Source organism: Triticum urartu, chromosome 2A, assembly GCF_056163025.1.
Source record: "Triticum urartu cultivar PI428250 chromosome 2A, HENAU_Tu73, whole genome shotgun sequence".
NCBI lineage: Eukaryota > Viridiplantae > Streptophyta > Magnoliopsida > Poales > Poaceae > Triticum > Triticum urartu.
In genome coordinates, this window is record NC_141874.1 from 158,030,102 (window position 1) to 158,055,925 (window position 25,824).

The following is a 25,824-nucleotide window of genomic DNA, read 5'->3' on the forward strand; positions in this document are numbered from 1 at the left end:
CCATGGCCTCCGGATTCACTCCGGGGCCACCTGCAACATCTATTGTTAGGTGTGCATATATGCCGCATACTACCTGGTACTGATATTCTTTGCAATAGACAAAAGAGTTACCAGGGGGACCCTTTTTGGACTCCTTCAATGCGGCAATAGTGGCTTCCAGCTGGGCCTTGCACTCGTCCAACTCTTGAGACAGTTGGGAATTCTTCTCCGTAAGAACCTGCACAAATAATGATCCTTAAATCACTTGCGTCAGCTGTTTCAAGTCTGAGGGGCTACTGATACATATAATCGTCAGATTTGCTTACCCGTAGATCCCTTACATACTGGTCCGTGGCTCTGGCTAGACCATTTTAAGCAGCACGGAGGTATGCGTCTCCAGAATTGAAGGCATCAAATGCCTCTTGTGAGAAGCAAGCGTCACGGAGTACGGCCCGGCGAAGCCTATGATTCATGGCGCTCTCCACTTCTGAATTTGTAGCGTACAGTCTATCCGCATCCTCTTTAGGAGGAGTATCCGGCGTCTGCCCCATGTCGGCTTCCGCCTCTATGTCCGGCCTTGGAGCCCGACTGGTGGAAGCATGATCGGCAGCCTCTCCGGACATATTCCGGCGAGCGTTTTTTGTATTAAAGAAACATGGACGTCATTACATTTTGACAAAGAAGACAACCACGGAGCGGGGTTTTTTGTCATACCTCTGCGCTGGCGTCTCCGTCCTGACCGCCTTCCTTTTTGGCCTACCCGGCCTCGGTGCCTCTTGTTGGCGAGTTGCTGCGGGTTCGGCACGGCGTCCCGAATGCCTTCCCTGTAAAACACCATATGTATATGGTAGGTGAAGTGTCTAAAAGGGGGATCCTAGTTTTTGGAGTTGGGATTTTGGTTTTTCTTACGTGCGACGCAGGGAGCAGTCCGGGATAGTCGGCCGTAATGGCCACCATGGCGTCATCACAGCTCAATTGATAGAATTGCATGTCTATCAGCTCCACGAATATGTCCAGATCTTCTTCGAGTCCGGGACCGAGGGCCCGGTCAGGATCCTCTGGTTGTGGAGATGGGTTGTTGACCTCCCTTACAGATTTTCGCAGTTCCTGCCGTAAAATGGCAAGGTGAGTACCTACGACAAAGAATGCGGGGAGAATGGGAGTAAGGAGATATATCCCACCCAGCTTGGAGGGTTGTACATGGAGAATCCATCCCATGGCTTGATGCGGATGAACTCCTCTTCCTCTCCCTTGAACAACTCGGACATAATTTTTGCTAAAGCAGCAGCGGAGTCCGGTCCCTTACGCCCGCAACGGGTGGCATCATCTTCCCCGTTAAAACACCACAGAGGGTGCCCTGGATATTGAAGTGGCTGCACTCCCCGCATTATGCATATTGACATAACCTCGATTACTGTCAATCCTGATTGAGCCAGCGCTTTAATCCGGTTCATCAGGTAAAAGACTTCTCTGTTGTCTTCCTCCTGGGGGCTCCGTGGGCGCCAGCTTCGGCATTTCTTCAAAGGATCATTGTTGAACTCAGGAACACCCCGACGAACAGGGTCTGGAAGGGGGATGTCCTCCATATAAAACCATTCCGAAGGCCAGTCTTTAGACGTCTTCTTCGGAGTACCGGACAGGTATCCGGTTTCGGCGATACGCCATATTTCGGCTCCGCCCACTTGATAAAGTGACCCCTTCTGTGTGCGGGGGACGAGGCAAAATAACCTTTTCCACAACTCGAAATGGGCCTCGCAGCCCAGGAATAACTCGCAAAGGGCAACGTAGCCGGCGATGTGTAATATGGAAGCAGGGGTGAAATTATGCAGTTGGAGGCCGTAAAACTCCAGGAGCCCGCGGAGGAACGGATGATTTGGAAATCTGAGTCCCCTTAATAAGTAAGGAACAAGGCACACCCGCTCCCCCGTAGAGGGGCTGGGGAAGCTCTCCGCTTGCTCCCCGCCATTGTAGGTGGCGAGCCCGGCTCGGACGGGAACTATATACGCTGGAGGGAGAAATCCCTGAGTCTGCAGTTCGACTAATCGACTGTGTGGGACAGAACACCTCTCCCAATCACCGGTCTTAGGGCTACGGGGGCGAGAGGAGGAGCTGCGGTGGTCGGCCATGTTGGAGTGGATTTTTTCCGAAGCGCGCTCCGATGGATTCTCGCTGTGGGAGGATGGTATGGATTGGATCTAAGAATCCCCATCCCTTTAATAGATAATTTATTTATCTGGCTGGGGGTGAATGTAAAAACACCCTGTCCCCTCGTATTCATTCGATGCGTGGAAGATAGCCCTTATTGGGCACAGAAGCCAAGAAGTCCAACATTTATGGGACCGGACACTACTTAACAAACATTCAAAATTTGGATAAGAACCCACCTTGCAATGCCGAAGACAACACTGCACGCCGGACTCATCGTCATTGAAGCCTGGTTCAGGGGCTACTGAGGGAGTCCTAGATTAGGGGGTCTCCGGACAGCCGGACTATATCCTTTGGCCGGACTGTTGGACTATGAAGATACAAGATTGAAGACTACGTCCCGTGTCCGGATGGGACTTTACTTGGCGTAGAAGGCAAGCTACGCAATACGGATATGTATATCTCCTCCTTTGTAACCGACCTTGTGTAACGCTAGCCCCCTCCGGTGTCTATATAAACCGGAGGGTTTTAGTCCGTAGGACAACATACAATCATACCATAGGCTAGCTTCTAGGGTTTAGCCTCTCTGATCTAGTGGTAGATCTACTCTTGTAATACTCATATCATCAAGAACAATCAAGTAGGACGTAGGGTTTACCTCTATCAAGAGGGCCCGAACCTGGGTAAACATCGTGTCACCTGCCTCCTGTTACTATCCGCCTTAGACGCATAGTTCGGGAGTCCCTACCTGAGATCCGCCGGTTTTGACACCGACAGGGCATTTTCCGGCGCTCCGCCGGAGGGGGGAATCGATCACGGAGGGCTTCTACATCAACACCATAGCCTCTCCGATGATGTGTGGGTAGTTTACCAAAGACCTTCGGGTCCACAGTTATTAGCTAGATGGCTTCTTCTCTCTCTTTGGATCTCAATACAAAGTTCTCCTCGATTCTCTTTGAGATCTATTCGATGTAATTCTTTTTGTGGTGTGTTTGTCGAGATCCGATGAATTGTGGGTTTATGATCAAGATTATCTATGAACAATATTTGATTCTTCTCTGAATTCTTTTATGCATGATTTAATATCTTTACAAGTCTCTTCGAATTATCAGTTTGATTTGGCCTACTAGATTGATCTTTCTTGCAAATGGGAGAAGTGCTTAGCTTTGGGTTCAATCTTGTGGTGTCCTTTCCCAGTGACAGCAGGGGCAGCAAGGCACGTATTGTATTGTTGCCATCGAGGATAAAAAGATGGGGTTTATATCATATTGCTTGAGTTTATCCCTCTACATCATGTCATCTTGCCTAATGTGTTACTTTGTTCTTATGAACTTAATACTCTAGATGCATGCTGGATAGCGGTCGATGTGTGGAGTAATAGTAGTAGATGCAGAATCGTTTCGGTCTACTTGTCGCGTACGTGATGCCTATATACATGATCATGCCTCGATAATCTCATAACTATGCGCTTTTTTATCAATTGCTCGACAGTAATTTGTTGCCCACCATAGAATTTGCTATCTTGAGAGAAGCCACTAGTGAAACCTATGGTCCCCGGGTCTATCTTCCATCATATTATTTTCCTATCTACTTGCTATTTTTGCTCCTTTTTATTTTGCAATCTTTATTTTCCAATCTATACAACAAAAATACCAAAAATATTTATCTTATTATCTTTATCAGATCTTACTTTTGCAAGTGGCCATGAAGGGAATGATAACCCCTTTATCACGTTGGTTGCAAGGTTCTTATTTGTTTGTGCAGGTACAAGGGACTTGCATGTAGTCTCCTATTGGATTGATACCTTGGTTCTTAAAAACTGAGGGAAATACTTACGCTACTTTGTTGCATCACCCTTTCCTCTTCAAGGGAAAACCAATGCATGCTCAAGAGGTAGCACACGGCTAAGAGAAGACTTCGTGTGCCTTTGGGGTGCCTGTCGGTGTCAAAACCGGCGGATCTCGGGTAGGGGGTCCCGAACTGTGCGTCTAAGGCAGATGGTAACAGGAGGCAGGGGACACAATGTTTTACCCAGGTTCGGGCCCTCTTGATGGAGGTAAAACCCTACATCATGCTTGATTAATATTGATGATATGGGTAGTACAAGAGTAGATCTACCACAAGATCAGAGAGGCTAAACCCTAGAAGCTAGCCTATGGTATGATTGTATGTTGTAGTTGTTGTTCGGACTAAAACCCTCCGGTTTATATAGACACCGGAGAGGGTTAGGGTTACACAAGGTCGGTTACAAAGGAGGAGATATCCATATCCGTATTGCCTAGCTTGCCTTCCACGCCAAGTAGAGTCCCATTCGGACACGAGACGAAGTCTTCAATCTTGGATCTTCATAGTCTAACAGTCCGGCCAATGGAGATAGTACGACTGTCCGGAGACCCCCTAATCCAGGACTCCCACAATAGCCCCTGAACCAGGCTTCAATGACGATGAGTCCGGCGCGCAGTATTGTCTTCGGCATTGCAAGGCGGGTTCCTCCTCCGGATATACCACAGAAGAATTTGAATACAAGGATAGTGTCCGACCCTGCAAAATAAGTTCCACATACCACCGTAGAGAGAATAATATTTTCACAAATCTAATTTGCTGACTTGTTTTGGCAACACGACATTATGCCATGGCCCGGTGATTATTCGAACCGTTTCCTTTAACTAGCCCCGCACATAACGCGAGGCAGTTTTTCGACATGTCTTGTCAAAGCAAAGATCGTGTCCCCTTATTATGGGATTCTCATCAATACGGGCGTGGGTAACCCAACCGCGTCTAGGACTCCTAGATCATAGGCAAGTCCCAAACGGCTACGGAGAGGACACTTGATATTCACCCTCTTTATAAAAGGGACAAGGCTTTTACTTTTTCCCTCCCGTGCTCAATCGAATACTTCCCCCGCCTCGAGTTCTAACACCCAAAGCCCAGGTCAGGTGCTTCGGATCTTCAATCATGTCCGGATCTAGCCTTCAAGGCCGGTGGATGCCCTCCTCCTTTACGGAAGAAGACATCAAGAAGTTGAGGGAGGCCAGATACCTGACCGCCGAGGTTTCACATCGGTTGCCTGCCCGAGGGCAGCCGTCCCTACTCCTGAACCCAACGAAGACATCGTGTTCATCTCCCACTTCCTCCGAGGACTAGGCCTCACTCTAGATCCCTTCGTTAGGGGGTTGTTGTTTTATTACGGGCTAGATTTCCACGATCTAGCCCCGGACTCCTTTCTCCACATCTCGACATTCATTGTCGTGTGTGAGGCCTTCCTCCGCATTACCCCTCACTTCGGCCTGTGGCTCAAGACCTTTGATGTGAAGCCGAAGATGGTCGAGGGGTAGTATGCAGCGTTCGGAGGCGCATTAATAAGCAAGATAGCAGGAGCTACGTGGCCCAAAGGTTCCTTTCCAAAAGTGTCCGGATGGCAACAGGGGTGGTTTTATATCACAGCTCCCAGAAGTGCCAAGTGGGTGGCTGCCCCTACTTTCCGCTCAGTTCCTCCACCACAACTGATGTCATGGATTAGCAGAGGGCTGAGCTGGGGTCCTGCCAAGGACGTGCCTGTACTGTGAAGCCGCATGCAAAATCTCTTCGAAGGAGATTTCAGTTTGATTATGGTGGCGCAAGTCATGCTGGTTCGTCGAGTCCAGCCTTGCAAACGCCGGCCCCTTCGCATGTGGGAGTTCAACCCAGAAGGGTCGCGTACTATTCAGAATTTCCTTGGCCTGACGCACGAGGAGATGTACAAATCATTCTTCGGACCTCAAATAGAGTGTTCGGATACCACCGAGGACGTGGGCCTGAGCAGCAACCGTACCGCCGACCAAGTAAGTAATCCTTCAGCCGAACACACCGTCTTTTGTTTACCACGACATCATTCTGAGAAATAGCTCTTTGACCAGGACTGGATAACAAAGGCGAAGATGATTCGGTGTTCGGCCCCCCTTCCTGAGGGTTTGGAAAATCCGGTACTGGAAAAGATGCTCGAGCTAACACCTTGCCTAGAGCCCTCAAAGGAAGACAAAGGGGGGAATAATGAGGGCGAAAGTGGACCTCCATCGCTACCCATTCCGACCGAGGGAACGAGCGCCTCCGTGAGGGAGGATAACTGAGGGGAGGAATCGGACATTCTCTCACCCCGGGGAAGGAAGAGGACTACCTCTGAAGATCCGGAAACCAAGGTTTCCAAGCGGGAGAAGAAATCTCCGCCAGAGGGTCCTGCCTTGGAGGGTGCTCTTGCCGCACAAAGTCCGCGCGGGGATCAGCCCTCCAACGAGCTGTAAGTAATCAGAAAGTACTTCAATAATGGAGATATACTACCTTGCTTGTGAGGAAAATAACCGAAGTATTTTATTGCAGTTCGGATCTTAGCCCTTCTCAGCAGAGCTCATCTTCGGGGGATCTTCTTCCGGAGATGATGGAGAGCGAAACGCCTCCCCCGGACTCCTCCGCTCAAGAAGCGGGCGACCTTGAAGTGTCGTCACGGAGGGCCTCTCCGGCTCCGGTGAGGCCAGAAGATAATCCTATAGTCACCCGAAGTCCCCAGCGTCCGGCTCTCGAAGAGAGCAAACAGAAGAGTCCGACACCGTCTGGTATGCGGTCCGACGTATTGAGAGAGCTGTTGGAGCGAGCGGCCATCTCAGAAGAACACCGACATTGATGGGTATGGTGATGGAAAGGATCTCATCCGCCGAAAGCGGGTTGCATGATGCCTTTATGAGTCTACTGATGGGCTTTGAGGTACGTAAAATGATGTACATTTGTGAGGGTACCGCACATTTTTAGGTGTGCCCTGTGTAGATAGTAGCCCCTGAGACTCTGGTTGTCGCCGAGAACGACGGCAAATAGAGGATCGTAGTCCCAGGCAATAACCATACCGCTTTAATATGCAGGTAGTGGGAGCTCTGGTGGTTAGTCGGACTCAAGAATTTGCCGAACTGAAGCAGCAACTGGATGCGGCGGATGCGGACATCGAGCTTGTTAATAAGAGGCTTGACGAGGCACAGGGTAAGTGTTATTTTCTGGTGAATGCCACATAGTAAGAGCAGCATGATGCCAGTATCTTTAATATGTTGTGACTGCAGATGGAGCTGCCACCGTGGAAACCTTGCAGGCGGAACTTGCCCGAGCCAAAGAACAAGCAAGGATTAGTAATGCGGCTGCTTTGAAGGCGGCCGAAGAGTTGAAAGCCGAGAAGGCCGCGCATTGCGAGAGCAAAGAGTAGATGGCCAAGATGGCCGTAGGACTAAAAGACACTGCCGACCGTTGCCAGTTCCTTGAAAAAGAGAACCGATTGAAGGCAGCGGACCTTAAAAAGGCCACGATGGCGAACAAAGACACTCGCTCTGCTATGAGGGCAAAGAAGGAGGAGCTGCGTGAAGCCGAGGATATTGCGGCTGGGAAGCCGTTCATGCTACGGAGAAAGTTTGGAGATCCATGGTATGCCCCTCTGGATCGGCTGTGGAGTTCGGCAGACGCATATATGGACTTGGTGGCGAGCGCTGCCGATGCAGCCAAATACTTCCAAGGTCAAACAGATCATGAAGTGGACAAGATGTTCTGGTCGCAATTCAATGTTCTAGAGTGTCCGCTTCCATTGACTGATCAGCTAGCCGAATGGGATGAACTGAATAGGTTGTCCGGACTCGCCATGAGGTCTGTCGTGAATCAGCTGTGGCCGGGAAAGTCGAAACCGAACAGCTATTTCAGCTTAGTGCAGCGGTTCCTTGGTGCGGTGCCGCGCATCAATGCGATGAAGAGGTCGGCGTGCATAGAAGGCTCGCAGATGGCCCTTGCCCGTGTTAAAACATACTGGGTGGAGATGGATGCTACCACTGCTGCGGCGCAAGGTTCGGCCATAGGCCGAGTGCTTGCCGAGCATTATTTCAAAGAGGTTCTCGAGGGTGCTCGTTTGATAGAGGCCCAGTGCTCAAAGAATATTATGTTTGAGTGACATGTATTCCCATTGTAAACACAATGTTTTTATGAAATTTATTAAGGATGTGTTTATACTTTTGCCTGAAAGTAATATGATGCCTCCTGTGCGGCTGTTTATGTATACATGTGTATAACCTGAAAGATTGCAGTCGTCGGCTTCAGCCCCCACGCATATAATGCGAAGGTGTTCGCAGAAGACGCGTGTTCACACTTAACCCAACGTCTTGGTCCTATTAAGGAGGTGATAGCGCAGCGAACGAGGCAACCGGACTATAATGCTTTAACACTTTCACTTAGCCATAGGAGTTTGACGGTGGGGCTACTATATAGCCCCTGTTGGCTCCGCACTCTCCCGAATTCGGGGTGCGTACATGCCTGGCCAGGAAACGGCCCTTCGTTAAGGCGGAGGAATTCTAACATTCCGATAGGTCATCGAGTGGTTGACCAGTCTCACGCTATATCATGACAGTCAGTTTTCGGCTTTCTCTACTGAGGTGCTCGTCCGGATGACCCGGGGCACAATCGCCGTAGTTCTCCTAGTGCTACCTTAGCCGATAGAGCGGAACTTAAGGTACCAAAACATAGGAGCCGGGCAAACCCAACATTTGACCAAAGACATGATTCGGAGCTGATGCATATAAGGCCAAACTCGTGACGCCGAGCACTCCCTAAGGTATTCGGTCTTTATGGTATAAACCGGGCCTAAATAGTGCCCTTTGTAAGAAGCCCCTGGTGTCCAGGTACGTGCATTATTCTGACGTGGCCACATGCCAAGACACCAGCATCCTTCTCAATTGTACTGAGAATCCGAGGGATGTGTATCAACAAGAGACAGTAGAAAAGGTTGACGCAGGGTCTTAATCTAAAAAGAATCCTTGGGGCGGGTCCCTACTGCACGTCTGCGCCTGTGTCTCCGTTGTGCCGTATCCTGGACGGGTGTAGCACGATGGTCATCTGTAAAAGAGAGAAACTTAGGTGAAAAGTTGTCGTGCAAAAATGTAGGTTTGAAGAAACCATGTATAATTCAAGATGAGTAAAAATTGCCACTTGTCTGCGCGCGTCGAGCCCCTTGTATTTGTAATAGGGGTGTGGCTTATCAAACCTGTGTGAGTTACATATGGCTGCGCCAGACTCGTCTAACCGTGTCTGTGGTCTTGACGACCTATCAAATGCTTTAGTTGGTGATGCCCTTTTTAGTGTGCGGCTGCCAAGGCAGTCACACTCTCTTCGGCACGCAGGGATTGCTTAATATTTCCATTTACTGTAATGATGCCACATGGACCGGGCATCTTAAGTGTAAGGGAAGCGTAGTGTGGTATTGCATTAAAGCGAGCGAAAGCTTCACGTCCAAGTAGTGCTTGATAGCCACTTTGGAACGGAGCAATGTGGAATGTTAAATGTTCGCCACGGAAGTTATCGAGGAAGCCGAATATAACCTCTAGTAGCAGGGAGCCCGTGCAATGAGCCCCTGGGCCTGGCGTTACTCCTTTAAGGGTAGTATTGCTTAGGCAAATTTTCGTTGGGTCTATCCCCATTTTGCGGATTGTATCCTGGTATATCAGGTTTAAACTGTTGCCACCGTCCATCAGGACTCGTGTAAAGTGGTATCCGTCAATTATTGGGTCTAATACCAGGGCAGCCCATCCTGCACGCCGAATACTTGCTGAGTAATCCCGATGGTCAAAAGTGATCGGTTGAAACGACCAGTGGAAGGACTCCCCGGTGATAGGCCCTTGGGCATATTTATCTAGGAGTGCCGCTTTGTTTCTCCCCTTTATCATGTGTAACACGTTTACTGTTTTGACTTCTGGTGGAAATTTTGTTTGTTCCCCAGTGTCTTGCTTGAGAGGCTCATCCTCGTCTTCGTTTGGTGTATCTTCCCCCTTGTGTACGGCGTTGAGCTTGCCGGACTGCTTGAAGACCCAACATTCTATGTGGGTATGATTAGCAGGTTTACCGGGGGTACTATGGATCTGACATACTTGGTCTAGAATTTTGTTTCGGCTGGACAGTTCGTCTCTGGCGCCTTTAGAGGGCGTCTTTTGCTGACTTGGCCGAGAGCTTTTGAATCTGGCGTTTACTGTCGTGCTCTTCATGTTGTCTTCTTTATTCCGGCGTTTATTATTGTTGTTGCGCCGTGATTTCCCGTTTCCATCTCTAACTTCGGATGTACTGGGTCGCTGGTGCTGCATCTGGCTAGCCAGCTATCCTCACCCGCGCAAAAGCAGGTCATGAGGCTTGTTAATGCTGCCATTGTTCTCGGCTTTTCTTGGCCGAGGTGTCTGGCAAGCCATTCATCACGGACGCTATGCTTAAAAGCTGCCAAGGCTTCGGTGTCCGGACAGTCAACTATTTGGTTCTTTTTAGTAAGGAACCTGTTCCAAAGCTTTCGGGCTGACTCTCTGGGTTGTTGAGTTATATGACTCAAATCGTCCACGTCCAGAGGTCGGACATAAGTCCCTTGAAAATTTTCCCGAAAATCGTCTTCGAGCTCTTCCCAGCTTCCAATGGAGCTTTCGGGGAGGCTTTTAAGCCAGTGCCGAGCTGGCCCTTTGAGTTTGAGGGGTAAATACTTAATGGCGTGGAGATCATCTCCTCGAGCCATATGGATATGGAGGATATAGTCCTCAATCCAGACCCCAGGGTCTGTTGTTCCGTCGTATGCCTCTATGTTTACGGGTTTGAATCCCTCTGGAAATTCATGGTCCAGTACCTCGTCGGTGAAACATAGGGGGTGTGCTGTATCTGGGTGTATCGTAGTGTTCGGATGTTTGTTGTGTTCCATCGTATGCTGGAGCGCGCCTGCGTGGTCCATAGATGGATCTGGTTGCGCCGTCCTTTTGATGCGAGCCCTCGCGTGGATCGCGTATTGGCTTATGTGTGACATTGCTTGCCGCTCTATGTTGGCCGTGAGGTCGTCTATCCGGCCAGGTGGCCATTTTAATTTTTGGTTGCGGGGGATCTAAGGCCTCCTCATCGAATTCGGGTAGCAACTTCCGCTTCGGGTAGCTCTTGGCGGGGCGAGTACCGCCGTACTTCGCTGCTGCGTTGAGTACTTTGCTCCATCTGATTCCGAGTGTGTCTTGTGCAGCCTTGAGTCTTTGCTTCTGCTTTTTTAGACCCCTCGTGGTGGCAACAAGCCTTTGACGGACATTCTGTTGCTCCGAGTGTCTGTCTGGTGTGAATTCGTCCGGACTATTATCTTTGACAGAGTCAGGTTGTTCGGCTTGATCCTTTGTGTTGACGTGGTCCGGCAATGGTTCCCCCTGCTCTAACGCTGGGTCTGTATGATTTTTGTTTCTGTCGAGGCAGGATTTGGAGCGGCGTTTACGCCGCCGCTTTGACTGCTTCTCGAGGGGACAACCCTTCGTTGTGTCCTTCCGTTCCTCGTCGTCATTTTCTTTTGGTGTGTTCACCATGTATACGTCACGTGGTGAAGTGGGCATCCAGTGCCCTGTGGGCAGTGGTTGAAGGAAATGTGCCCTAGAGGCAATAATAAAGTTATTATTTATTTCCTTATATCATGATAAATGTTTATTATTCATGCTAGAATTGTATTAACTGGAAACATAATACATGTGTGAATACATAGACAAAAACAGAGAGTCACTAGTATGCCTCTACTTGCCTAGCTCGTTGATCAAAGATGGTTATATTTCCTAACCATAGACATGAGTTGTCATTTGATTAACGGGATCACATCATTAGGAGAATGATGTGATTGACCTGACCCATTCCGTTATCTTAGCACTTGATCGTTTAGTTTGTTGCTATTGCTTTCTTCATAACTTATACATGTTCCTACGACTATGAGATTATGCAACTCCCGTTTACCGGAGGAACACTTTGTGTGCTACCAAACGTCACAACATAACTGGGTGATTATAAAGATGCTCTACAGGTGTCTCCGAAGGTACTTGTTGGGTTGGCGTATTTTGAGATTAGGATTTGTCACTCCGATTGTCGGAGAGGTATCTCTGGGCCCTCTCGGTAATGCACATCACTCAAGCCTTGCAAGCATTGCATCTAATAAGTTAGTTGCGGGATGATGTATTACGGAACGAGTAAAGAGACTTGCCGGTAACGAGATTGAACTAGGTATTGAGATACCGACGATCGAATCTCGGGCAAGTAACATACCGATGACAAAGGGAACAACGTATGTTGTTATGCGGTCTGACCGATAAAGATCTTCGTAGAATATGTAGGAGCCAATATGAGCATCCAGGTTCCGCTATTGGTTATTGACCGAAGATGTGTCTCGGTCATGTCTACATAGTTCTCGAACCCGTAGGGTCTGCACGCTTAAAGTTCGGTGACGATCGTAATTAGGGTTTTTGTGTTTTGATGTACCGAAGGTTGTTCGGAGTCCCAGATGTGATCACGGACATGACGAGGAGTCTTGAAATGGTCGAGACATAAAGATTGATATATTGGAAGCCTATATTTGGATATCGGAAACGTTCCGGGTGAAATCGGGATTTTACCGGAGTACCGGGGGGTTATCGGAACCCCCCGGGGGTTATTGGGCCATAAGGGAGAAGAGGAGGGCCGGCCAGGGCAGGCCGCGCGCCCCCTCCCCCCCTAGTCCGAATAGGACAAGGAAGGGGGGCGGCGCCCCCCTTTCCTCTTTCTCCCTTCCTCCTTCCTTTTCCAACAAGGCAAGAGGGGGGAGTCCTACTCCTGGTTGGAGTAGGACTCCTCCAGGCGCACCCATAGGGCCGGCCGCACCTCCCCCTCTCCCTCCTTTATATACTGAGGCAAGGGGGCACCCCATGACACACAAGTTGATCCTCGTGATCGTTCCTTAGCCGTGTGCGGTGCCCCCTTCCACCATATTCCACCTCGGTCATATCGTAGTGGTGCTTAGGCGAAGCCCTGCGTCGGTAGAACATCATCACCGTCATCACGCCGTCGTGCTGAAGAAACTCTCTCTCAACGTTTTGCTGGATTGGAACTCGAGGGACGTCACCGAGTTGAACGTGTGCAGAACTCGGAGGTGCCGTACGTTCGGTACTAGGATCGGTCGGATCGGGAAGACGTACGACTACTTCCTCTACGTTGTGTCAACACTTCCGTTGCCGGTCTACGAGGGTACGTCGACAACACTCTCCCCTCTCATTGCTATGCATCACCATGATCTTGCGTGTGTGTAGGAATTTTTTTGAAATTACTACGTTCCCTAACAGTGGTTCCTCTGCGTCTCCCGCATCGTCGTCCATACCGTCGATGTCTTCGGAGTCGAAGTCGAGCATGTCGGTTAAGTCATCGACAGTGGCTACTAAGTGGGTGGTGGGTGGGCCGTGAATTTCTTCGTCGTCCGCATCCCAGTCCTGCCAGACATAGTTCGGCCAGGATCCTCCTGACAAGGAGAGAGACCTTAATGCGTTCAGTATGTCGCCAAAGGGCGGGTGCTGAAAAATATCCGCGGAGGTAAACTCCATGATCGGCACCCAATCGGATTCGATAGGAACGGGCGCAGGCGGTTTGGAGTCCGTGGCCGGAGAAGGATCCGGCAGTTTAACAACACGGCTCTCATGCAAGGTAAGGTCGATGTTCGGCTCGATCGCCGCTAAGGGTAAGGCTTCCATGGCGGGGTCCATTCACCCGTCCGCGGAAGGCGCACCTGGCTCCGAATTGAGGGTCGAAGCGGCTGCCTGTGCGATCTCTTGAACACTATCCGATGGTAGAGCTAAATCGTACTCATCGTGACCACGTGACACACAAGGCAGAGGCTTGAATCTGTCGAGGATCAAGTCTCCACGGATATCGGCCGTGTAGCTTAAGCTTCCAAACCTGACCTGGTGGCAGGGGCGTAACTTTCAATCTGCTCCAGATGGCCAAGCGAATTGGCCCGCAGTGCAAAGCCGCCGAACATGAAGATCTGTCCGGGGAGAAAAGTCTCACCCTGGACTGCATCGCCATTGATGATAGTAGGAGCCATCAAGCCTAACGGCGACGACACAGAGGATCTCTCAATGAAAGCACCAATGTTGGTGTCAAAACCGGCGGACCTCGGGTAGGGGGTCTCGAACTGTGCGTCTAAGGCGGATGGTAACAGGAGGCAGGGGACACAATGTTTTACCCAGGTTCGGGCCCTCTTGATGGAGGTAAAACCCTACATCCTACTTGATTAATATTGATGATATGGGTAGTACAAGAGTAGATCTACCACGAGATCAGAGAGGCTAAACCCTAGAAGCTAGCCTATGGTATAATTGTATGTTGTAGTTGTTGTCCAGACTAAAACCCTCCGGTTTATATAGACACCGGAGAGGGTTAGGGTTACACAAGGTCGGTTACAAAGGAGGAGATATCCATATCCGTATTGCCTAGCTTGCCTTCCACGCCAAGTAGAGTCCCATCCGGACACGAGACGAAGTCTTCAATCTTGTATCTTCATAGTCTAACAGTCCGGCCAATGGAGATAGTCCGGCTGTCCAGAGACCCCCTAATCCAGGACTCCCACAGTGCCCCTGCCCACGTATATAAAGGAGGGAGGGAGAGAGGCCAGCCCTCCTAGGGGCGCGCCAAGTGTAGGGAGTCCTACTAGGACTCCCAAGTCCTAGTAGGATTCACTTTCCTTTTTGGAGTAGGAAAGAAGGAAAGGAGGGAGAGGGAGAAGGAAAGTGGGGGGGCACCCCCACCCCTTGTCCAATTCGGTTTGGGCAAGGGGGAGGCGCGTGCCACCTCGTGGCCCTTCTTCCCTCTCTCCACTAAAGCCCAATAAGACCCATTAACTTCCCCCGGCGAATTCTCGTAACTCTCTGGTACTCCGAAAAATACCTGAAGCACTCAGCACCACTCCGATGTCGGATATAGCCTTCCAATATATCGATCTTTACCTCTCGACCATTTAGAGACTCCTCGTCATGTCCGTGATCTCACCCGGGACTCCGAACAAACTTCGGTCATCAAATCACATAACTCATAATGTAAATCGTCATCGAACATTAAGCGTGCGGACCCTACGGGTTCGAGAACTATGTAGACATGACCGAGACACATCGCCAGTCAATAACCAATAGCGGAACCTAGATGCTCATATTGGCTCCTACATATTCTAGGAAGATCTTTATCGGTCAAACCGCATAACAACATACGTCATTCCCTTTGTCATCGGTATGTTACTTACCCGAGATTCGATCGTCGGTATCATCATACCTTGTTCAATCTCGTTACCGACAAGTCTCTTTACTCGTTCCGTAATGCATCATCCCGCAACTAACTCATTAGTCACATTGCTTGGCCCAGAGATACCTCTCTGATACATGGAGTGAAAAATTCTAATCTCGATCTATGCCAACTCAACAAACACCTTTGGAGACACCTGTAGAGCATCTTTATAATCATCCAGTTAGGTTTTGACGTTTGATAGCACACAAGGTGTTCCTCCAGTATTCGGGAGTTGCATAATCTCATAGTCAAAGGAATATGTATAAGTCATGAAGAAAGCAATAGCAATAAAACTGAACGATCAACATGCTAAGCTAAAGGATGGGTCTTGTCCATCACATCATTCTCCTAATGATGTGATCCCGTTCATCAAATGAAAACACATGTCTATGATCAAGAAACTTAACCATCTTTGATTAACGAGCTAGTCAAGTAGAGGCATACTAGGGACATTCTGTTTTGTCTATGTATTCACACATGTACCAAGTTTCCGGTTAATACAATTCTAGCATGAATAATAGGAGTTGCATAATCTCATAGTCAAAGGAATATGTATAAGTCATGAAGAAAGCAATAGCAATAAAACTGAACGATCAACATGCTAAGCTAACGGATGGGTCTTGTCCATCACATCATTCTCCTAATGATGTGATCCCGTTCATCAAATGAAAACACATGTCTATGATCAGGAAACTTAACCATCTTTGATTAACGAGCTAGTCAAGTAGAGGCATACTAGGGACATTCTGTTTTGTCTATGTATTCACACATGTACCAAGTTTCCGGTGAATAATAAACATTTATCATGATATAAGGAAATATTAATAACAACTTTATTATTGCCTCTAGGGCATATTTCCTTCAATACTACCTAGCAGATGGAATCTATCCGAGATGGTCCACATTTGTGAAGACTATTTCAAATCCTGTGCCAGGAGGCAAGAACTCCTACTTTGTCAAGTGTTACAAGGCTTGCAGGAAGGATGTCAAGCGGGCATTTGGTGTGCTCCAATCTCGATTTTCTAATTTCCGGTACCCCGCTCTAACCTGGTCAAAAGATCAAATGTGGGAAGCTTGCTGTGTCATCTTGCACAACATGATCATGGAGAGCGAGCAGGAAGAGCCAGTATTTGACACTAAACCATATTACAGGCAAGGTCCTCTTGCCCAAGTTGATCATCAGCTACCGGCAACCCGGACTGCCTTCCTCAATATGCGTCAGGAGATATGAGACCCACAGGTGCATGAAGAATTGCAGCACGATCTGGTGGAGCACCTATGGAGGCCCAAGGGCAACGCCTAGCTCGACGTGTGATGAAATATGAGTTTTTATTTGTGTTCAAATTATGAGTTTGATTTGTCGAACTATTTGATTTGTATTGATTTCTGTGATGAACTATGTGATAAAAATTAGTTTGTGCTGAATTTGTGCTGAAGCACGTCGAAATTGGGCCAATTTACACCAAAAGTGGGCCAAAATCAGTGGCTGGGGGCGATCTTCGGTCGGCGACTGGGAACCATATCCCCCACGCCGAATTTACCGTCGGTTGCCCCCCAGGCGGCGCTATTTCAAGCCCCTGGGGGGGCGAATGGTTGAAGATGCTCTAAGCCCAAACAAACAGGGCCCAAGAGGGTCAATACGCAAATAAAAACACTTCAATTAGAGTTGTGGATCAAAAGTTATAACACTATTAATGTCGAGGATTGTGAATATGCAAGTTGTGTTTGGAACATAATTTGTAAAACAGGGAATATAATGTACTAATATTTATGTCCCCATTTGTAACTGCTGAAGACTGTTTACCAATATATAACTATATATACATCTTGGGCTTGATAAGCAGTGAAAATGTAGTCAGGATAGTGAATGAAAAGCCAACACATAACAAGAATAGAGCTAGACAACAAGCACATAACACGGGGACCTTTTCCTGCTGAACTTCTGATGTAACCCAAGTGATGCCAAGCAATAACTATAAACTTGTCAAATAGATGCTAAGAACAATGAAACATACTGGGAACAAAACCATTATACTGCACCAATAACTCTGTAAGGTACATATGAAATGGGCACTTAAATGACCATCTAATGGGACTGGCTAGATGTCAGGTGGCAAAAAAATCAATTTGGGTCAGTCGATTCACTATGAGCCGTCGAATGCAAGATGGATGGCTAGATTAGCTGATTCAACCTCGGAAATGGTTCACTGTTTATCTTCTACCTTCTGAATCGCCAATCTACCATCGGCCTAACCGCCTGCCGCCGCCGGCGGCAGCCAGTAGCGCTCCCGCGTTAGCCTTGCCGCCCCACCCTCCCCCAACCGTCACCCATTGTTGTGCTGCCGCTACACCTAGCCATCCCTCTAACCCTGGCCATGAACCATTTTTTCTGGCAAACTAGACCCTCACCCCAATGCCCCTCATATAGATAAATGGGGTCACCTGCCACCCTAAGATAGACCCAGAGGGTTCTCCGGCGAGCTTGCGACTGCTTCTTCCTTACCTCCGGTGGCTACTTCCTTCCTTCCAAAATCGACTATCCCAAAAACTATTTTCAAACGAATTACAGGTAGCTATTGTGTCGTCTAAAACATGAGGCTTGTCATGTCATCCCAGTTAATATTCAACCTCTAACATAACAACTAGGAAAGAAAGTGATAAGCTGAGATCATCTCACGAATCTTCTTCTCTACCAATCTCAAATCAGACACCTGAATTTTGTTGCCCTATTTCTGCTCAATGCGATAGCTGGACATCATATGTACAAATAGAAGTGAAACAACACGCAGATAAACACACTACTGGAGAATCGGATTTCACAATAATAGAGCTTTGGTGTGAGAGTAGCATGGTTTCCTTGCATAGTATAAATGTTTTGTTTATGATCTCAATAGGAGAAACAAAAATTGTGTTGGAAATCTAAGACTCTAAGCAGACCAGTATACTTTTAGAGAGGCGTGGGCTTCAAGGTTGCCGGGCTTGTTCAAAATGTGACACATACATCTATCCAATTGCATATTCAGTTTCTTGTCCAACTACATATAGTCAGAGGTAATGGATAATGAAGGTCAATGATCTAGCCTATCAATAGTAGCTTCAAGAAAAATCATGTGCATCCATTAACCCTGCATTAATAACACTGTATCAAATAAAAATACATCATCTCCCCATGATATGAAACAGGGCTAGTGCAATTCCACATCTACTAGAACAGAAGCACACCGAGCAAAATGATAGGCACTTTTTCCTGTGTTGTTGTTCTCCTCGCCGTGGACATCGCCGTCACGTCGTGGTTGTCTCTCTCAACCGATCACAAAGTGTGGATGAACATGTGATAAAATGAAGGCAAAAGAATAGTGCAAAATAAATAGTGGTTATGTCTATATTTCTTACTCCTTCCATCTGATAATATAAAATCATTTTTAACATTAATGTAGTGTAGAAAATATTCTTATATTATGGAACTGAAGGAGATCTACTGTGTTACAAGATACACCCAGTGCGGAGTAAGTGTGTGGCCTGTGAACAGATAGTCACACGTCTGTGAGCAGTGCTACCAACTACTCCCTTGTTTAAAATAAGTGTCTTAATCTTAGTACAACTTTGTACTAATTAAAATTACTACAAAATTAAGACATTTATTTTGGACAGAGGGAGTACTAGTACAACAGTGACTATGTGGCGCCCAGAGATAGGTAGCACAATGGGAGAAAAAAGAAAAGAACAAGGGATAGCATGTAGCAGCTGCCGCCCGGAGCACCCAGCATTTCTCCGACACCCGCGCGCTACTGGTTCATTCCGGCAGAATCGGCGGGACAGGGTTAACAGCAAACACATGACAGTTCATCTCGTAAGTTCATACAGTTAATAAAACAAAACAAACAACGATTCAGACTTGCCGATGCACATCAGAAGAAGCTCCGGCGGTATGAACGTGCTGGTCTATCGTCCCGCCTGCAAATGTACCCAGGTCGCCCATGATGGCGTGGCACAGGCAAATCCTGTCGCCGCCGCCGACGAGCGACCTGAAGCCGTCGCAGCACGTTCTCGGCGGCGCCGGCACGCTGGAGTTCGTCAGGTAACTGACGCACGGTTCCGCAAGTATCAGCGGCTCCAAGCATGTTTTGGCCGGCTGCTGCGAAGGCGAAGGAGACGACTGCGCGCCTGCCATGCCCGGGAAGCCCGGCGACGGCGGTAACGCGGGCAAGCCAGGTAGAGGCGGCAAGCCCGGGAGGGAGGGCCGTGGCGGGTCACCGGTGAACTGTGAAGAAGGCGAGGAGGTAGCCGCCTGTACCCTCGTCTCTGATGGTTGCAGCATCGCCTCCGCGAGTACGGCGTACGCCACGAGCAAAACTAGTGGCGTGTCGCCGGTGAATGGTGAAGCCGGCGAGGAGGTAGCGGCTGCTGCTTCGGCTTCTTTGCCTCCGGCGAGATGTGGCGCTGATGGCGCCACTGCCTGCACCCTCCCTTCTGATGGTTGTTGCAGCATCGCCGCAGCGAGTACGGCTTGCGCCACGAGCAAAACTAGTGGTGATCTTGTTGGCTCCATGCCTCCATCACAAAGTGTGCTCAACTTGAGTCAAGTCACGTATGTGGCGTTGCATTGGTTCATTGCTCTTGCTGGCAATTTTATACTAGCGGCTTCGGGCGTCAATTCATGCTTCTTGTCACTCCTTATTATCTGAACCACACGCTGACACGTTCTTTGTGCTCGTTTCTTTCCAGGTTCCCGTCGTACAGAGTTTTTTTTTCTCTTTTTGCGAAAGTTGTGCATCAAATCAGACACAGGACGTTTCTGGATACGCCCAAACATTTTGGCGGGTGCTAGGCGCCGGCGCACCGGCCCAAACGCAGCCCAGCCGCACGATACGCACGCCCAGGACCACGGGATTCAGCGGGATTCAGCCTCTAGAAAAGTACATCCCCTTCTTCTTTGTCGCGAGTAAATTACAAAAAAACATCATAATTGGGGACGCGATTTCAAAAAACCACCACCTTTCGTTTTTTTTTAAAACCACCACGTTTGTGCTGATTGTTTTCAAATAACGTTGATCGAGCGTTTTGGCGCGTCTGATTGCAAACCTGACCGGTTGGGCCCGCTGTCAGGTGGCCACGTGGACAGGGGGCGATGGCCGCCACGCGCCGTTAGACGGCGTCGCACAAGACTTGGTGCAGCCGAACCCAGTCGTCCATTCCCCTCGCTCTCGATCCAATCTCTGCCTCCCATCTCTTCCGCCGCTCATTTCTCGCCGCCGGCCACCACCCGCCGCAGCCATGGTCGACTGGAAGCACAGCGAAACCAGCTCAACGCGCACGATGACGAAACCTATGTGAGTATGATTTGCCCGTGGATTATGGTTAGGGTTTCCATCGATTTGAGCTTTGCTTTTCATTGATTTGAGCTCTGGATATATGAATTATATTGCACTATTGTAGACCCCGCATACCATTGTTGACCCCGAGTGGTGTGGCATTGTTGCCGAAGGACCGGTGTGCTGCCACAACGTTGTTGTGCACAGGGGTGTTGTTTTTCAAGGAATCAACACTGGCCGTAGGTTTTACGGATGCGGTAATGAGGTTAGTGGTAGGTTAACTGAATATAGGTTTGTTTTTGTTAGCTGACATCAGTTTACTTAGTTATATGAAAATGGTGTATTATTTGGTGTTTTGATGAATTAATCTGGCAGGTTAAATCAATAGTTAACTAAATATAGGTGTTAGATGAGATTTGGCAGGTTTTAGTTAGTTAACTGAAAATATTTTGCTGTGCTGTCTACTCAGTACATGTGTTAGTTAGCTGATTTTGATGTCCTGCTGTTAAATTTGGTATTTGTTCAATCATTTTAATTAGAAGGAATTAGTCTGGTTTTAGTGAATGGTTATTAATTATTGTTATCACAGGAGGGAGACAGTTGTGGTATGGTTCAGTGGATTGACCTAGAGTGGTCAGAGGCCATGAAAAATGCACTTCGCAAACTTTGGGATATGTATGAGCAGAGTAGCAGAGAGAATGAATCCAAAGAAAAGATCATAGTGATGCTTGGAGAAGAGAAGAGGCTAATCCAGGAGAAGCACCACAACCACATCAAGGAAAGAAGCAATTTTTTTGCAACAATTCACAAGAATGTGATGAAGGAGAATTACCAGAAGATTATGCAGGATGGTGATTTAGAAAGTGTTGTAGTTGAAGCCCGGGAAGAAAGGGCTAGGTTAGAGAAAGAGAATATGGAACTGAAGACAACACTCCAAGTGATCAAGCAGAGCAATGGTGAGTTGGTTAGCAATTGGAAAAAGGCTGTAGCAGAGCAAGGTATGGAATAGTTGAAGAAAGAGAAGAAAAGACTTGAGTATATCATAGATGATTTGCTTAAGGCTGGGGAGGAGAACAAGATAACGATAAGGAAAATCAGTGAAATTTGCAATGAGTAAAGTATGATGCTTGTTGGTATTATGTGTTGTGCCTTGCTGGTTGTTGTTTGTTGAACTATGTATGGTGTGGTGTGAAAACTATTGGGGTCCAATATGAACCTTAGTATTATGATGTTGAACTATGTATGGTGTGGTGTGAAGACTATGTTGCAATGTGTAATGGAATATTTGTTGAACTATATATGTGTTTGGAGCTATGATGTTAGTTGAATTTTCTCATATGGAATTGTGTTATTGATATGCATTCTGGTCCAAATTCAATATATTCTGGTCCAAATATTTATGCTTCATACCTTTCATCGATGGTTGTCGAGAGGGTAGGGTTATGCTGACCAAATTGGTGAAAGCCTTTTGTGGACGGTTGTCGAGAGGGTAGGGTTATGCAAACTAAAGTGGTGGATGCCTTTGGTCGATGGTTGTCGAGAGGATAACCCTAGGTTAGCATACCCCTAGCCTCTTGACAACCGTCGATGAAAGGCATACCCCACTATGGTTAGCATATCCCTAGCATCTCGACAACCGTCGATGGAAGGCATCCACCACTATGGTTAGCATACCCCTAGCATCTCGACAACCGTCGATGAAAGGCATCCACCACTATGGTTAGCATACACCTAGCCTCTCGACAACCGTCGATGAAAGGCATACCCCACTATGGTTAGTATACCCCTAGCATCTCGACAACCATCGATGAAAGGCATCCACCACTATGGTTAGCATACCCCTAGCCTCTCGATAACCATCGACGAAAGGCATCCACCACTTTGGTTAGCATACCCCTAGCCTCTCGACAACCGTCGACGAAAGGCATCCACCACTTTGGTTAGCATACACCTAGCCTCTCGACAACCATCGAGCAAAGGCATCCACCACTATGGTTAGCTTAACCCTAGCCTGTCGACCAAAGGCATGAAGCATATCATATATTGAAGAACAATTTTCAACATTTAAGCCATATATTTGAACAACACCATAGCATGACATCGGGTTCACATTAAACAACATGGTTCACATAGGTTGCCAACATTACACCAAGTTCTAACTTGCCAGCACCACAACATAACAAGTTTGACAACATGATACCAAATTCTGAAAATAAAAGTTTGGCAGCAGCATTCAACAAGTTCTAACTTGCCAGCAGCACAACAAGCACATAGTGTTTTTCCAAAAGACAAGTTGCTAGCAGCACAACAAGCACATAGTTTTGCTCCAAAAGACAAGTTGCCAGGAGCACAACAAGCACAAAAACTAGAATATGCTCTAATTTCCACTAGCATAGAAGTAATCCCTAAGTCTGCCAGGCCTCTTCCTCACCATTCCATAAGCAGATTGAGCAGCAGTGGCAGTCCTTGGAGGAGCAAATAAAGACCTAGCTCTTGATGAAGAAGCTCTTGCAGCAGCAGAAGTAGGCCTGGGAGCAGTTGATGCAGCGGTTGTTGTTGCTGATGAAGAGGCTCTTGCAGCAGCAGCAGTAGGCCTTGGAGCAGATGATGCAGAAGCTGTTGTTGTAGGTCTTGGAGCAGATGAAGCAGCCCTAGAACTTGCAGCAGCTGTTGGAGCAGGCTGTTCAGCTGCAACTCTTCCACCAGATGTTGCTCTTGGAGCTCTTGCATCTGTAGGGGCAGGTCTTCTCTCCTGATACAAAATTAAAACAGAACAAAGATGTGTATTATTTGTTCAGTGAGATATAAAATATAAATATGATGCAAAAGCTATTAAATTGAGGACCTTATGCTTGTTCTTCCTAGCTGCAAGGGCTGGCTTCAAAGGATCGCCGCAATTTGTGTACCTATGCCCTTGCTTTCCACAATTGCTGCAAGTTATAGTTCCAATTCTTGAAGTGTCTTTGGGCTTTGGTACTTCAAACTGACCCTTCCTTCTCTAAGTCTGGTTTCTGCCCTTCTTCCTATGGAACACAGGGGGTCTATGTCTCTTGAATCTATTCTTCTCCATAGGTCAGGTCCAGGAACAGAGTAGATCATTGGCTTGTAAGTTTCAAAGTACATAGGCTTCTTGAAGAACTGGTGTACAAAATCTTCAGGTTGTTGTTTTGATTTGTAGATGCCAGAGACATCATGGTTACATGGTACACCTCTCATGTCCCATTTTCTGCAGCCACATGTCCACTTCTTCAAGTCAACTGCATATGATTTCTCACCACTATTTACTTGATATAGATCTGGCCCAACCATCAAAGCCTTGCAATTCCTAGCCCATTCTTTGGACTCCTCTAGCATTTATGTATATGTTGGGGTTATTGTCCATCTAGCACTCTGCCCCCACTTCTTTTTTCATTGAACTTCACCATCAATTTGGCCCTAGCCCCTTCAACCATTGTTTTAATGGGTTTGCCCCTAATATCCAAAATCATCCTATTGAACACCTCACGAATGTTGTTCACAACTAGGTCAGTTTTACAGTTGGTGTCCATAGCATATCTAGCCCATGTTTGTACAGGAATTTTCTTAAGCCAGACCCAAGCATCCTCACTTTCCTTTCTAATTTCTTCCATTGCTTCTTAAAACCCATTCCTAGTGTAAGAATAAGCTGCTGCATCCATATATTGTTTAAGCTCATCTCCTCTAAAGCCAGCACTTTGGAAATTTGCATAAATATGCCTTAAACAATATCTTTGAGAGCAATTAGGAAATATTTGGTCAATGGCATTAAGCAGACCCTGGTTTTAGAAATGAAAATACTAATTAAGTTTGCTATAACTATGTTGTGCAATAAGAACTATGGTGTGCAATGAAATTATTGTATAATTTCCAAATTGTCCTAATTCACCACCAAGAACAATCTTGAGCTGAGTTAAAAACCAGCACCAAGTAGGGGTGTCCTCCTTCTCAACTAATCCAAAGGCCAAAGGAAATATATTATTGTTTCCATCTCTGCCAGTAGCTGCCAAGATCTGTTGACATGTGTTTAACTTCACAAAACAATCATCTAGACCTAAAAAAATAAAACTTAGAAACATAGCAATAGTGTGTAGGTAAAAGACAAATAAGAGCTAAAACATACCAATGAAAAGTCTACATCCATTAAGAAAACCCTCCCTTTGATCTGCTAGACAAATGAAAAGTCTATGAAATCTTGGATTCTTGCTTGGATGCTCTTTCACCACCCTAATTGTCACAATGCATCTGCTCCCAGGATTTGTGTCCAAAACAACTTGCAGATAGTCTCTAATTCTAGTGTATTGTACTTCCTGGTCACCCTGCACAACATTCAAAGCCTGCTGCCTTTCCCTATAAGCCTTCATCTTTCCAACCTCCACACCATACTTCTCCTTTGTCTTGTCTATGACAGTCTCAATACCCGCTTTGGGGTCAGTCCTGAAGTTGTCTTCAACATCTTTGGCCACATACCTAGCAGGAACCTTGCAATTCTCACCACTTGGAGCACAAGTATGCTCTAGTTGCAGCTTCCTAATGTAGAATGTTTTCTCATTTGCAACAACAGATGCAACCATGTGAAAGGGGCAGCCTTCCTCAACACAATCAACTATGATCATGTCTTTGTTGTTCCTATGGTAATGGAAGTTCCTCCTTTGTGTCACATGCAAGTTAACTAGTGCTCTTCTGAATTGGTAAACATCAACAAAACACATTTGCCAACATATTTGTTGCTCTGGCACAAGTCTATTCTCATCATACCATATCCTGGCCTTCCTCTTCTTTGCCCTGGACTTTCTTCCAGATGTGGGACAATACACCACTACTTCTTCATCTGAATCAACATAAAGTTCATCCATATCTTCATCAGATACAAGAATGTAGTCTGCCTCAAGTTCAGCTTGTGAACTGCAATGTGATCTATCTGTTGGACCTCTTCTAACAGGCAATTTCTGCACAGGTGGTTCTTGAACAAACCCCTCTCCATCCTCATCCTCCTCATTCTCACAGAATAAGTCTTCTGGCTCACAATCACCTTCAAAAACCCTCTTCCTCTTCAAGTCTTTTATTATCTGGTTTAAGTCTGCATCATCTTCATCTTCCTCTTCCTCTAGCTCATCTTCCTGTTGTTCCTTTCCTTCCTCCTCTTCCTCTTGCACCTCTTCCTCCTTGTACTTTTCCATGTAATCTTCATGAACTACTGGTATGTCAGCAAACTCATTAAGAAAGTCATCTAATACTTTGATACCTGTTGTGTCCTTCTCACTTC

The 25,824-nt window shown here is 47.2% G+C and overlaps 1 protein-coding gene across 1 annotated transcript; it reads right to left on the minus strand.

Annotated features, from left to right (window-relative positions):
• Positions 1-18,480: 18,480 nt before the first annotated feature.
• On the minus strand, positions 18,481-19,816 carry LOC125555821 (uncharacterized). Its single transcript, XM_048718659.2, has one exon. The coding sequence runs from the start codon at positions 19,778-19,780 to the stop codon at positions 19,121-19,123; it is 660 nt and encodes a 219-aa protein (XP_048574616.1). The 5' UTR covers positions 19,781-19,816; the 3' UTR covers positions 18,481-19,120.
• Positions 19,817-25,824: the final 6,008 nt, after the last annotated feature.

Excerpts from the sequence above, each read along its gene's own strand:
- LOC125555821 (XM_048718659.2), bottom strand. The coding sequence starts at position 19,780 with ATGGAGCCAACAAGATCACCACTAGTTTTGCTCGTGGCGCAAGCCGTA.